This window comes from Rhinoderma darwinii, chromosome 6 (genome assembly GCF_050947455.1).
Source record: "Rhinoderma darwinii isolate aRhiDar2 chromosome 6, aRhiDar2.hap1, whole genome shotgun sequence".
NCBI lineage: Eukaryota > Metazoa > Chordata > Amphibia > Anura > Rhinodermatidae > Rhinoderma > Rhinoderma darwinii.
In genome coordinates, this window is record NC_134692.1 from 74706880 (window position 1) to 74721910 (window position 15031).

Genomic DNA, 15031 nt, shown 5'->3' on the forward strand with positions numbered 1-15031 from the left:
TCCATATGTGATGCTGGGAGAAACTCGCATTCTAGGCACTTCAGCACAGCACAGGACAAAATGTGAGGAGACCCTGAATAGAGCACATACATTCTAGGCATTTCAGCACAGGACAGGACAGAATGTGAGGAGACCCTGAATAGAGCGCATACATTCTAGGCACTTCAGCACAGGACAGGACAGAATGTGAGGAGACCCTGAATAGAGCGCATACATTCTAGGCACTTCAGCACAGGACAGGACAGAATGTGAGGAGACCCTGAATAGAGCGCATACATTCTAGGCACTTCAGCACAGGACAGGACAAAATGTGAGGAGACCCTGAATAGAGCGCATACATTCTAGGCATTTCAGTAGTGAAAAGGCTAGACCGTATGGGGTGCAGGGAGAAACTCACAGGAGCCCATACATTCTATGCTCAACCACGACCCATAACCTTATTTGCTATGGAACCGGAAGCTCTAAAGAAACAGTTTCCCTGGCCGACAATGCCAGCGGAAGTATACGCTGGAAGTGAAAGAGAACACGTGACTGTCACCTGTGCTGAATCTTATTGGTTGTCTGTCTGAGTCATGTGATTTCTGCAGAGCTTTCCGGTTATCGTAGATTTCGTTTTGACAGATAAGTCTCGTTCAATATGGATTTTTGTACAGCCAACTGGTATCCTATGGGCGACGTTTATTATCGGTGAGTGCGTGTATAGCGCTTTACGTTGTGTCATAGCCATGCAACGCTTTATCAGCACTGCCTACGTAATGGGGTTTCGGATGGGACTTGAAGGAGACGTAAATACCAGTGTTGTTCTTTTAGCGCTGTTCTTGTGTACTAGACAGCTTGGCTACACATGTGTTGAGTAAGGCTTCTTTTTTTTTTCTTTTTAAGTTGTATGTTTTGCTGTGAGCATCAAGGTTATAATACGTGTTGGTTTACTCTTGCTGAATGTATGGCAGTAGCCTTTCTCCACACATTTCTTGTCATAGGTGCCCCCCCCCCCCCTTGTTAATATTACTGGAAACTGTGGGGGAGATCTATCAAAACGAGTGCAAAGGAAAATAGGACAGTTGCCCATAGCAACCAATTACATTTCAGCTCTCATTTTTCAGAGGTCCTTTTTTAAATGAAAGCTGCAACCCAATTGGTTGCTATGGGAAACTGTTCTAGTTTTCATTTGCAAACTTCCCGTGTGCTGAGCTAAAAACCCTCAGAAAACATACCCAAGCGAGTGTGTGCTGCAGCGTTTATCCCAATGCACACCTGCACTGAAAGAAGATACGTTAAAATCAATGGGGGACGCTACGGCCAGGGCTACACTTTTTGTAGTACTCCTGTTCCAAATAAATGCATTGAGATGCAGGCAACCCTGTGCTTTACAGCTGACCTGTAAGGGTATGTTCACACGCCCTATTTACGGACGTAATTCAGGCGTTTTACGCCTCGAATTACGGCCGAAAAAACGGCTCCAAACCTCCTTTTTTTTTTTTTTTACGCGCTGCTGTCAAAAGACAGCGCGTAAAAAGACGCCCGCCTCAAAGAAGTGCATGTTACTTCTTGGGACGTAATTGGAGCCGTTTTTCATTGACTCCAATGAAAACCAGCTCCAATTACATCCGTAAAAGACGCCGCGAAAAACGTGTGCACTTGTCAAAACGTCAAACTCAGGAGCTGTTTTCGCCTGAAAACAGCTCGGTAATTTCAGACGTAATTGGCGTTGCCGTGGAAACATACCCTTGGAGTTAACCCCTCCCGACATTTGTAACTGTACGTCATGAGCAGTGAGGTGTTCCCACAACATCTTGTACATTTATGACAAGCTAGGGACTGGAGCTAGCTCCGATAGCTGCTATTAACCCCTTAGATGCCGCGGTCAATTGCAACCACGGCATCTAAGTGATTTGTAGCCGATTGACACCCCCGATTGGCAACTGCTTGCTATGGCAACCACTGGAGGCGGGGCCTATTACGCTCGCTGTCAGTGTAAAACTGACAGTTCTAATGCATTGCACTACTTAGGTGGGACTGAAAAAAAACTGTTACAAAAAAGTTTGCAAAAATAAAAAAGTTTCTAGTAATAAAATAAAAAAATCGCCCTTTTTCCCTTATCAAGTCATTTTTATTATTGAAGAAAAAAAATAAACTATACATAATTGGTATCCCGCATGGTGATGGTCGTTAACAAGAACAAATTAAAAAACAATGCCAGAATTTCGGTTTTTTGGTCACCTTGCCTTCCAAAAATTGGAAGAAAAAAAATGATCAAAAAGTCGCATGTATTAAAAAGTTATGGTTCTCAGAACATGGCGACAAAAAAAATCATTTCTTTTTACAAAAAAGTAATTTAAAAATCTGTGCCGATAACAGACGTCATCTCAGGACGCAGATGCGGTTGAATGCTATGGTAAATAGGGAGCCGTTAGTTTCCTGCTTTACTATTCACTGTGTTATGTCGACCGCTCACGGGCCGTGTGTGGCTTGGCGCGCATATTTTCAGAGTCTGCTGGAGTTCTGCCATATATCGGCGTTTCAAGCATTTTGTTGGTCCACTATGTCCTCAATGCCCATCCCATTAACTTTGATTTTTTCCGCCTTAATGCGCGTCCTATAAACTTCTTGTTTAGCTTCAACGCTAGCATGCCATGGTGAGCGGACAGTGCCCGACCCAATTGTATATACATAGATGATGGGGGTTATATACTGGGTTGATGCGCTGGTATAACAGGGATTATGGGGGTCCCTTTATATTACCCCCATCATTCCTGCATATAACCCCCATTATTCCTGTATATAACCCCTGTAATCCGTTTATATACTATTGGAGCGGGCCCGGTCTGTTGTGGCGCTTTGACATTAAGGCTAAACAAAAAGTAAAAGGGGCGGGCATTGAGGACATCGGGAACCAAAAGGATGCCTGAAACACCAGTATATGGCAGAAGTCCAGTGGAATCTGGAAATAAGCGCTGAGCCACACAGACCGGAGGAGCAGAGTGATTTCCTCCGCTCATCGTTGGAACGGGTTTAGGTGAGTATGTATTTTATTATTTTTATTAGGCACTATTGGGGCTGTATAGCGGCATTATACGGTGTGGGGGCATTATACTGTGTGGGGGCAGCTACAGGGGCATTCTACTGTGTAGGACAGCTACAGGGGCATTCTACTGTGTAGGGCAGCTACAGGGGCATTCTACTGTGTAGGGCAGCTACAGGGGCATTCTACTGTGTAGGGCAGCTACAGGGGCATTCTACTGTGTAGGGCAGCTACAGGGGCATTCTACTGTGTAGGGCAGCTACAGGGGCATTCTACTGTGTAGGGCAGCTACAGGGGCATTCTACTGTGTAGGGCAGCTACAGGGGCATTCTACTGTGTGGGGCCACTACAGGGACATTATACTGTGTGGGGGCAGCTACAGGGGCATTATACTGTGTGGGGGCAGCTATAGGGATATTGTACTGTTTGGGGGCAGCTGTGGGGACTTGATACTACTTGGGGGCATTCTATTGTGTGTGGGTTTATAGGGGCATTCTACAGTGTCCGGGGGTATATTATATACAGCAGGCTCAGAAAATCTATATTAATCCAATGGAGTGGCAAACGTTCATTAATCGTAATCGAAGTTACATGTTCAATTAATCGTGATTTTGATTTAGGTCATAATTGCCTAAGCTCTAGTGTGAAGTGTGGACCAAAAGGGGGATAAGAATGGACACCGTTTATTAGTGCGACACTGGCCTGTGCAGAAAGGATTGCTTCACAGCGTAAAACACATATTTGGATAATTTTATTATTTTTTTTACCCACTATTATACCACCTTATTATTCCTTGATGTACTCTGCCCACCTTACCAGGCATATGAATTTTACTAAAAAACAACATCTTAAATACTCCAGCAGTGTACGTCCAGGTCAAACAGTCAAGGTTAAAGTTCGTTGTGGGAGTTGCATCTTAGGCCTCATTCACACGACAGGGTTTCCCGGCCGGGTGCCGGCCGTTCATAAATCGGCCGGCACCCGGCTGCATTAGGAATAATAGACCTCTAATGGAGCTATTCACACGACCGATTATTTGACAAAATATAGGACATGCTCTATGGGGCTGGGTAATACACGGCCATCACCGGAATGTGTCCCGAGTGATGGCCCGGTTTTCCGTCGCTTGCTCTCTATCTCCTCCTCCTCACAGCGCAGAGTGCATGTGAGGAGGAGGAGTTTATGCCATTCGGACGAATGGCTGTACGCTGTACACGGTGTGGCAGGGCCGGGGTGTACAGCAGGTGGAAGGGAGCACTGCGCTGGCTCCCTTCCCCTGCTTGTTTTAAAAGCGCCCTGGCCCGGCGACACCTTCCATGGCGCTGCTGCGGCTGCTACTGCTGTAGAGACGCCACTATAGCAGAGCAGGGAGGTATCTCCCTGCTCTGCTATGTGCTAGCCGCACTTTAGCTCCTTGAAGGAGCGGAATCCCCGTGTTTTCGGGGATTCTGCTCCTGGACAGAGCGCTTGATGTCTCTGTCCATATCTGGGCAGTGACATCAGGGGAAACTCCTGAAGCGGAATCCCCGAACACATGGGGATTCCCCTTCAGGAGTTGCCGCTGATGTCACTGTCCAGATCTGCCCGGAACAGATGCAAAACTTTATGCAAACCGGCCGGGCAAAATGGCAGATTTTACCGGCCGACACTCTGGCTCGGGCGGGACCCTGTCGTGTGAATCCCGCCTTAGGTACGTATGTGTTAATAATTTTCCTTAACTCCGTCTCCTGTTGTATTGTGTTTCACTCAGTTTAATTTAGATGTTTATATTGATAGTTTTTACGATCTTTGTTCTGACTAAAAATGCGTTTTTTATGTGTAAAAAAAAACCAAAAACATATATATAAAAAGCATTTTTAGTCAGAACAAAGATCGTAAAAACTATCAACATAAACATCTAAATTAACCCCTTAACGCCGAAAGACGGATATATCCGTCCTCAGCAGCTGATAGTTTGCGCAGGAGGACGGATATATCCGTCCTGTGATGGCGCGGGTACTGACAGTTTACCCACGTGATTCGCAACTGCCGGAATCGAAGTGCGCTCCGATTCCGGAAGTTTAACACATTAAATGCCGCTGTCAATAGCGATCGCAACATCTAATGTGTTTGACAGAGGGAGGGAGCTCCCTCTGTCACCCCATCAGCGCCCCCGCAAAGAAATCGCGGGTCGCCGTCGGGTTTCCATGGCAGCCCAGGGCATGGCCTAATAGATTGCCTGTCAGTTTTACACTGACAGGCAATAATGCTTTGGTATACTAAGTATACCAAAGTATTATATATGCGATCAGATCGCATAGTGAAGTCCCCTGGTGGGACTAAAAAAAAAAAAGTTAAGCAGTTAAATAAAGTTTGTGAAAAAAAATAAAAAATAACTTAGTCAAAATAAAATAAAACTTTAATTATTTAGTAAAAGTGTCAAAACAAATAACACATGCACATATATGGTATCCCCGCGATCGTAACGACTTGAACAATAAAATGAACACATTAATTAAACCGCCGGATGAATGGCGTCCCAAAAAAACGCAAAAAACAACGTAAAAATTCCATCTTTTCTCCCATTCCCCCATAAAAAATTAAATAGAAGTTAATCTATAAGTCCTATGTACCCCAAAATAGTACTAAAATCAAGCCCACATACGGCCACATTGACGGAAAAAGAAAAAAATTACGGCTCTTGGAATGCGGCGATAGAAAAAAGAAGTAATTTTTTTCTAAAAGGGTGTTTATTGTGCAAACGTAGGAAAACATATAAAACCTTTACATATTTGGTATCCCCGTAATCGTGCCGACCCATAGAATAAAAGTTAACATGTTATTTACGCTGCATAGTAAACGGCGTAAATTTAGAACGTGAAAATCAATGCTGGAATAGCTGCTTATTTTCAATTTTCTCCTAAAATAAAGTTAATAAAAGTTAATCGATATATTATGTGCATCTAAAAATAGTGATATTACAAAATACAACTCGTCCCGCAAAAAACAAGCCCTTATACGGCTATGTAGACAGAATAAAAAAAAAGTTACGACTCTTGGAATGCGACCGTGAAAAAACAAAAAATAATCCTTAGTCATTAACGCGCAAAATGGCCTGGTCATTAAGGGGTTAAACTGAGTGAAACACAACAGGAGACGGAGTTAAGGAAAATAATTCAGGGTATGTTCACACGAGGTCATTATGTCTGTAATTGACGGACGTATTTCGGCCGCAAGTACCGGACCGAACACAGTGCAGGGAGCCGGGCTCCAAGCATCATACTTATGTACGACGCTTGGAGTACCTGCCTCGCTGCCGGACAACTGTCCCGTACTGTAATCATGTTTTCAGTACGAGACAGTTGTCCTGCAGCGAGGCAGGGTCTCCTAGCGTCGTACATAACTATGACGCTAGGAGCCCGGCTCCCTGCACTGTGTTCGGTCCGGTACTTGCGGCCGAAATACGTCCGTCAATTACGGACGTAATGACCTCGCGTGAACATACCCTAACACATACGTACCTGAGATTCAACTCCCACAACGAACTTTAACCTTGACTGTTTGACCTGGAAGTGACCTGGACCTGCAGCACTGATGGCTGCTATAATACATTACATTACCTAGGTAGTGTAACGAATTATAAACTGTCAGTGTGACGTTGACAGTCACACTGACAGGGGTCCTCATAGGCTTCCGTGAATGGCAGACCGGAGGCCGTTGTATGGCCTCCGGTTTTGCCATGCAACCGACGGCAGCACCAGCAATCGGTCCTCGGGAAAGTTTGTTGTAGCAACAAACTTTCCAGTTTGTTGCTACAACAAACTTTCCCTGCGATCACCTGATCGGGACCTGAATCAATCAGGTCCCGGTCATGTCTCTGGGACCAGAGGCAGGGGTTAACAGCGCGATCCGGGTGTCAGCACTACTCTGAGACACCCTGATCGCGCTTTTAACACCCACTGTGAATTCACGTCGGCGCTGCACAGAGCCCAGCAAGTGCTGACGTGATTTTACTGTGGGCCGTCAGGAAGCAGTTAATAACGGTGATCATATTCTCTGTAGCCGAACCAATCGGTTCAGCTGTCAGAGAACAGGTTGCTGGGGAGCCGCGGACACTGACACAGCTGGCGTCCGAGCGCTTTTCACAGAGCTATTCCGGATGGAACAGAGATCTGTACATACACGTCCTGGCAGCACGGGGTATGTGCGAAAAGGACGTGTATATACAGATTGTCAGCATGAAAGGGTTAAAATGAACGAGGGATTCATCAATTGCGAACTCTTTTCTAGGGGTGTATATTTGACTATTTTTTTTTTTTTGTAAAATGTGTGGTCACAGGCCGGATTTTATAAAGGCGGTCAGAATTGGGGTCACTTGGGGGTGGACACTGCAGATTATCGTTCTAGTGCAAAAATTGTATTACTGCGCCAAACCTTCCCCTGAACATTGTATTGCGGTACATGGTTGTATGGTGTAACATGTCTGTTGACCAATGTGATCTAAGAGGTTTTTTTTGTGATACCCATATTTAACAGCAACCCCCAGAATTTATACATTTCCACTGCATTAACAGGATGCCACCAGTTTGGCTTGGCATAAAATGACTGTGGATTAGCTGTAGTAAATTGCATAGAAGACCTGCTGTGTCAACGTGAATGCCTGAAGTACCATTGAATTCTGGAACTTGGGGGGGTTATAGTTAACGGGGGGAACCCAGAAATGTTCGCTATTATCAGGGCGGACTTGATGGCGGTGACTCTGAGGAATCTCCCTATCATAACTGGAAGATGAGGAAAGACCAAATTAGTTTTTGTTTTTTAAATTTCACTCTTTATTCAACTTTTGTGAAACATGAAATACAATGCCAACAATGAGGCCAACATAGCCGTACATAAATGTCACAGAATATTATGCATTACAATGTTGACATATTCACATAGTAACATACCATTTTAGAAAAATTACAACTTATGAACCAAACAAATAAATAATATTCCAGGAAGCAATCACATATTTTCAAGGTCATAGGTATCAGAGATTCCAAAAGTCGTTTAATTTCAAACACCTTCAAGGTTTAGGGTTGAGTTTCCATAAACATCCTAGTGAGGGAGAGTCCCGGAGTTCAAGTAGTCACACCATATAGACCATTTTACAGTGAACTTTTCAACCTGGTTGAGTCGTACCGCCACCATCCTTTCCATAACATAATCAAATTTAACCAAGTTTACCAGTTCTGCCACCGTTAAGGGAGCCGAGGACTTCCATGACCTAGCAATTATCGACCTAGCAATTATCAACCTAGCAGCTAGGATAATATGACCTACTACATATCTGAATTGTGCAGGGATATCCGACAATCCTATAAAACATAATGCTAAGGCAGGAGAGGGAGATATCTGAGTAGCCAATATAGAGCTAATAAGGGCAAACACCACCTTCCAAAATATAAACACCAAGGGACACTGCCATCACACATGCATATAATTCCCCGGGAAACCGCATTGCCGCCAACACAGAGGAGAGTACTGAGGATTAAATTTGGCTATCTGGGAGGAAGTTCTATACCAGCGTAAGAGAATTTTATGTGCAGTTTCCCAATGGCTAGCTCCCCTGGAAATTTTTCTAACCCAATGAATAGCCTTATACCAATCTTTGAGCGGGACCTCTTGTTCTAAATCCGCTTCCCATTTCAGGAAATAGCCGGGTTTTGATGCGGACACTGTGCTACTGAACCCAGAGTAAAAGAACGTTATGCCCCTAAGTTTCTGGTTCTCATAGGTAAAGAATCTATATGCAGTAACTGGAAAACAGGGCGCGTCTAATGCTAGGGAGTGTAAAGCATGACGGAGTTGTAAATATTTATAAAAATCCCTCTGGGGGATTCCATACTTGAGGACCATTTGTTGGAACGACAATAGAATGGCGGAATCATACATAGAACCTATAGTGTTCACCCCAGCTAGTACCCAGTTTTCGACATGAAGGTCCGGCACTAACGAGGAGATATATCCCAGCGGTAATAATTTCAAAGCCACGCATTCTGTTATAGGTGTGGAAGCCACTAAAAATTGCCATGAAGACAAGGATGTAGTGATCGAGGAAAGGCGAACCAACGGCACCCACCTGGAGGGTCTACCCACATACAGCAAGGAACTCAAGTGTTGAGCTGCAGCAACCCGCTCTATCTCCACCCATCTAAGATCTGTATTCCCCTTCCACCAGTGCTTAAGATGAGACAGAACTGTTGCGTGGTAGTATTTTTTAACATCCGGGACTCCCATTCCTCCACTACAACAATGCCTAGTCATAGTGGAAACACGAATTCTAGGTTTCCGTCCTGACCAGATAAAGTTAGTGATAATTCTCTGAAGAATTCGTGAGATAGTTACTAGGCACAGAAATAACTACAGTACGAAAAAGATACAACACAATTGGTAACACCATCATTTTCACCACCGCCACTCTCCCCGCCCATGATATCATTGGCTTTGTAAACCCCTCTAACATTTTAGATATTTTAGACAACAAGGGCATATAGTTTTTAGAGAAAAGTGCGGAGCTGGGGCTAGTGATATACACCCCCAAGTACATAATACTGCCCTCCTGCCACTTATATGGATACTGAGATGTCAGCCTACTTTTAGTTTGAGAATCAACCCCCAGGTTCAATATCTGTGACTTTGAAGCATTAACCGAATAGTAAGAAACTCTTCCAAACTCCGCTAAAGAGTTTTGTAACGCAGGCAATGATGTACAAGGGTCAGTTATGGCTATGAGAACATCATCTGCATAGAGGCCTATCTTATGTTCCGCAGATCCTACTTTAATACCTTTTATGTCAGAATTGGTCCTAATTACTTCCGCCAACGGCTCCATCACCAAAGCGAAAATGAGGGGGGACAGAGGGCACCCCTGCCGTGTACCATTGCTAATTGTGAGGGGGTCAGAAAGAAAGCCAGAGGTCAAAACCCTAGCCGAAGGACTAGAGTACAATGCCGATATTGAGGAACCAATATTACCCGTCAGTCCAAAACGCGACAAAATGTGAGACAGATAACTCCAATTTACCCTGTCGAACGCCTTCTCCGCGTCCAAGGTTAACAGCAGAGAAGGCGTTCGAGAGGCCTCCACCCACTGCACAAGATCAATAAACCTCCTCGTCCCATCCGGAGCCTGCCGCCCGGACACAAATCCCACCTGATCAGATTTAACCAAGTTTGGAATTATATTGTATAATCTATTGGACAGGATTTTCGCATAAATTTTTATATCCGAATTTAGTCATGATATTGGGCGAAAATTTGCTGGGTCAGTGGGTTCTTTCCCCGGTTTTGGGAGAGTAACTATAGTGGCAGACAACATTTCAGCAGGAAATGCGCCCTCCGAGACCGCTTTATTAAACACTGCTAGTAAATGTGGGGCTAGAATAGAGGGGTAACACTTATAGTAATTATTAGTAAATCCGTCCGGACCCGGTGCTTTAAAGGGTTTTAGAGCAGAAATAGCTTGGGTTATCTCTTCTAGAGTAAAGGGTTCAGACAGGGCCTTCAACTGATTCTCCGAAATTTTCGGTAGAGACACCGAATCCAGAAACTCATCAATTTCAGAAGTCGATGGTTGAAATGTCGCAGGATTATCTTTTAAGTTGTAGAGAGAGCTATAATATTTCCTAAATCGCTCAGCGATCCCTCTAGGGTTAATGATTTTATTACCCTTATCTATCAAAAAGGCTATGCGTGAGCGCAGTGCTGTCTGCTTCAATTTCTTCGCTAATAACGCCCCCGCTCTATTAATATGGACATATGTTTGTACCTGCATCTTTTTTAGAAAGATATCATGTTGTGAAGCTAAAAACACCTGTAAGGACAATCGTAAAGCTCGCAATTCAGAAGCCACACCAGGGGAAGGATTAGATTTATTTCTATTTTCTAGATCCGCAATTTTAAGTGTAGTTGCGACAACCTCCGCCTCTCTCTTCCGTTTAACCCTAGAACAGGCCTTAATAATTAAACCTCTCATAAAGGCCTTGTGAGCATTCCATAGAGTATGAGGACAAGAAACCGAGTTCGTATTGACGGAAAAATAGTGAGACAATTCTGATTTCAAATACTCTGCATGCTCAGGGTGATGCAGAATAAAATCATTCAGTTTCCATTGGGAGGGGGGGGTGATGAAAATTTTTCCGCCAGCGATAGTGACACTGGGGCGTGGTCGGACCACGTAATGTCTCCTATACTAGAGGATTGGGCTTGAACAAGAGCTCTACCATCTACCAGAAATGAATCAATTCTAGAGTATGATAGATGAGATTGCGAAAAATATGTATAGTCCCTTTCTATCCCGTGCTGACACCGCCACACATCATATAAGCCTTCCTCCGCCATAACCTGAGACAACGGCACCGTAAGTCTATTTTTATTAGTAGTATCCATATTAGGATCCCCTATGGAGTTAAAATCCCCTCCCAAGACCAAAAGACCCTGGGAAAATGATCTGATTTTGGTTACCAGCGAACGGAAATAGTGTTGTTGACGCTTGTTAGGGAAGTACACATTAACAAAGGTATATAACACATTATTAATTTAACAGACAAGTCCCACATATCGCCCCAGTGGGTCTTGAATAATGGACTTCATGTTAAAAGCAACTGAGGACTTAATGGCTATCATAACCCCCTTACGCTTCGCTGGGCAGGAGGAGGTGAACACGTGTGGGAAGAATTTATTAGAAAATTTTGGAGTCTTGTCCGAATGAAAGTGCGTTTCTTGCACGAAAAGCACCTCACACTTAAGGGCCCTAGCCTCTCGCCATAAGAGACTGCGTTTAAATGGACTATTAAGTCCTCTAGCATTAATGGAGGAAATATGCAGTACCATGTTTCTGGTAAAAAAAGTGCTGTGATATCCTGCGGAATTTTCGACCAACTATATCGTACTGTACCCTATTCCCCAACTTCATCCGATCCACAATCCTGGATCCCCTCTCTGTTATGAAGTACTCGGTGTTCCTGGAATATAAACATTTGAACAAAAAAAAACGAATATAAAGAATAAAAACAAATAAACCCAAAGACATAATGCTCAGTGAGCACCGAATTTCCTGGAGGAGAGAACACATCATACGACACTTAATAAGTATATAATACCATATTAGCGTATAACTACTTTAGCATGTCATATTAACTTGGCTACTTGGGTCATATATATGACAAAAAAAAGCTTACAGGAAAAAACAAAAACAATTCAGGTATTTTTAGATCTCACAGTGTCCCACTCCTTGGTAACTTGCGATGGAGATCTGCGTTTGTCCGCCAGTCCCACAGAACCAGCCGAACCGATATCCCACTTCTGCAGCCATCGTAAACCTTCTTCCACTGAGAACACTGTAATCGATGTACCGTTTCGGTTAATCAGGAGCTTGATTGGAAAGCCCCATTTATACCTGATGTTGTGATCCCTTAAGAGCTTTGTCACCGGGAAAAATTCTCTGCGTGCCTGCAGGGTAGCTGCGGAGAGATCCGGAAACAGGGAGACAGAAGAATATGGCGCCGGCAGCGCTTTAAGCTTCCTGGATTGAAACATTATGCATTCCTTTACATGGTAGAAGTGAATCCTGGCCAGCGTATCTCTCGGCGCCTTTTCAGGAGCAGCTTTGGATTTGGGCACCCTGTGGGCCCGATCTATAGTAAGATCCAGTTCCGAAAGAGAGGGTACGATAGCGAGAAAAAGACGTTTGAGGAATGCTTGGATATCTGATGGAGCCACATCCTCTGGAATGCCTCTGATTTTAATATTATTCCGTCTGGACCTATCCTCAGCATCTGTAACCCTAGTTTTAAGCCATTTCACCTCTTCTTCTAGTGCCGTGTGCGCATCCACTAATTCATTATGCGCTGTAGTGACATATTCCATTTTGCGCTCAAGATGATCAGTTCGATCTCCCAACGCAGTAACATTAGATTGAAGCTTCTGGACTAATGAGGAGACGTTTTGATTAATGCCATTCTGGAGCATAACAAGCATATTTTTCAAGGTGTCCACTGTAATCGGGTCAGTAGAGGAAGGGAATTGCTGAAGATCACATTGAGCAGTCAGCAGAGCTGGAGAGACAGGCATCATAACCGCTTGTAAGCATTCCCTCTGATCTGGACCTGCCTGTGTATGTGAAGCTCTAGGAGAAGATGAGGACCCTCTCAGACCCCCGTTTCCAGTCTGCTCCGAGTCCCAAGCAGAGACTCCATCCTCTGTAAGGACCACTGCTCTTGGGGGAGAGCCCCGAGGTGAAGGGGTGCGTACCTGCGGTTGCAATAGGGGAGCCGGAGACTCCAACTCTTCTGCAGGGCCCGAAGTAGGGTTTCCAAAATATTCTGTGAGTTTTCTAGGAGCTGCCTTGCCTTTCCTTTTTTTTTTTTTACATTTGTTTTTATTGACTTTTTCAAATCGAACATACAAGTAAGCAGAAACAAAGCTTACTTAAATAACAAATCATAATAAAAATAGAAATAAATTTACATAACTTAACCTAACAAAGGTATCAGTACAGTATCATAGCTTTGTGTACAATAAATCTTGATGAACAATAAAACAATATGTAAGGGAATACATCAGGGACTCTCAAGGGCATTTTGCACAACAAAATATGGTTTATATGTGTGTATATCCATAAATCTAGTGTATCGCATTACAATATTGACTGGAGGTCCATACATCCCACATGTTGTCAAATGAGCTTTTTTTATTTAACCCCTTCCCTCTTTGGCCACTTTTGACCTTCCTGACAGAGCCTCATTTTTCAAATCTGACATGTTTCAATTTATGTGGTAATAACTCCGGAATGCTTTTACCTATCCAAGCGATTCTGAGATTGTTTTCTCGTGACACATTGGACTTTATGTTACTGGCAAAATTTGCCCGATACATTCAGTATTTATTGTGAAAAACACCAAAATTTAGCGAAAAATTGCAAAAATTAACATTTTTCTCAATTTAAATGCATCTGCTTGTAAGACAGGCAGTTATACCACACAAAAATGTTGCTAACTAACATCCCCCATATGTCTACTTTAGATTGGCATCGTTTTTTGATCATCATTTTATTTTTCTAGGACGTTACAAGGCTTAGAACTTTAGCAGCAATTTCTCACATTTTCAAGAAAATTTCAAAATAGTATTTTTACAGGGGCCAGTTCAGTTGTGAAGTGGCTTTGAGGTCCTTAGATATTAGAAACCGCCAATAAGTCACCCCATTTTAAAAACTGCACCCCTCAAAGTATTCAAAACAGCATTTAGAAAGTTTCTTAACCCTTTAGACATTGCGCAGGAATTAAGGCAAAGTAGAGGTGAAATTTACAAAGTTCATTATTTTTTTCCAGAAATTCATTTTGAATCCATTTTTTTTGTACCACAGAAGGTTTTACCCAAGAAATGCAACTCAATATTTATTGCCCAGGTTCTGCAGTTTTAGGAAATATCCCACATGTGGCCGTAGCGTGCTACTGGACTGAAGCACCGGCCTCAGAAGCAAAGGAGCACCTAGTGGATTTTGGGCCTCCTTTTTATTAGAATATATTTTAGGCACCATGTCAGCTTTGAACAGGTCTAGTGGAACTAAAACAGTGGAAACCCCCCAAAAGTGACCCCATTTGGGAAACTACACCCCTCGAAGAATTTATCTAGGGGTGTAGCAAGCATTTTGACCGGCCAGTTTTTTTGCAAAAATTTTTGGAACTAGGCCATGAAAATGAAAATCTACATTTTTTCAAATAAAATGTAGGTTTAGCTAATTTTTTTTCATTTCCAAGAGAACTAAAGTAGAAAAAGCACAACAGCATTTGTAGAGCAATTTCTCCCGAGTAAAACAGTACCCCACATGTGGTAATAAACGGTTGTTTGGACACACGGCAGGGCTTAGAATGGAAAGTGCGCCATTTGGCTCTTGGAGCTCAAATTTAGCAGAAATGGTTTGCGGAGGCCATGTCACATTTCCAAAGCCCCTGAGGTGACAAAACAGTGGAAACCCCCAACAAGTGA

General features: G+C 43.4%; 1 protein-coding gene across 2 annotated transcripts in view; it reads left to right on the forward strand.

Annotated features, from left to right (window-relative positions):
- The first annotated feature begins 545 nt into the window (after positions 1 to 545).
- Positions 546 to 15031, forward strand: part of VPS16 (VPS16 core subunit of CORVET and HOPS complexes) — a 286660-nt gene continuing 272174 nt past the window's right edge. The window contains exon 1 of one of the 2 annotated variants that reach the window (XM_075829956.1): positions 546 to 687. In XM_075829956.1, the coding sequence (XP_075686071.1) occupies positions 638 to 687 (50 nt within the window). In that variant the 5' untranslated portion in view covers positions 546 to 637. Of the gene's footprint in view, positions 688 to 755; positions 854 to 15031 lie in introns of those variants that run through there. The other variant, XM_075829955.1, reaches the window with a different exon arrangement.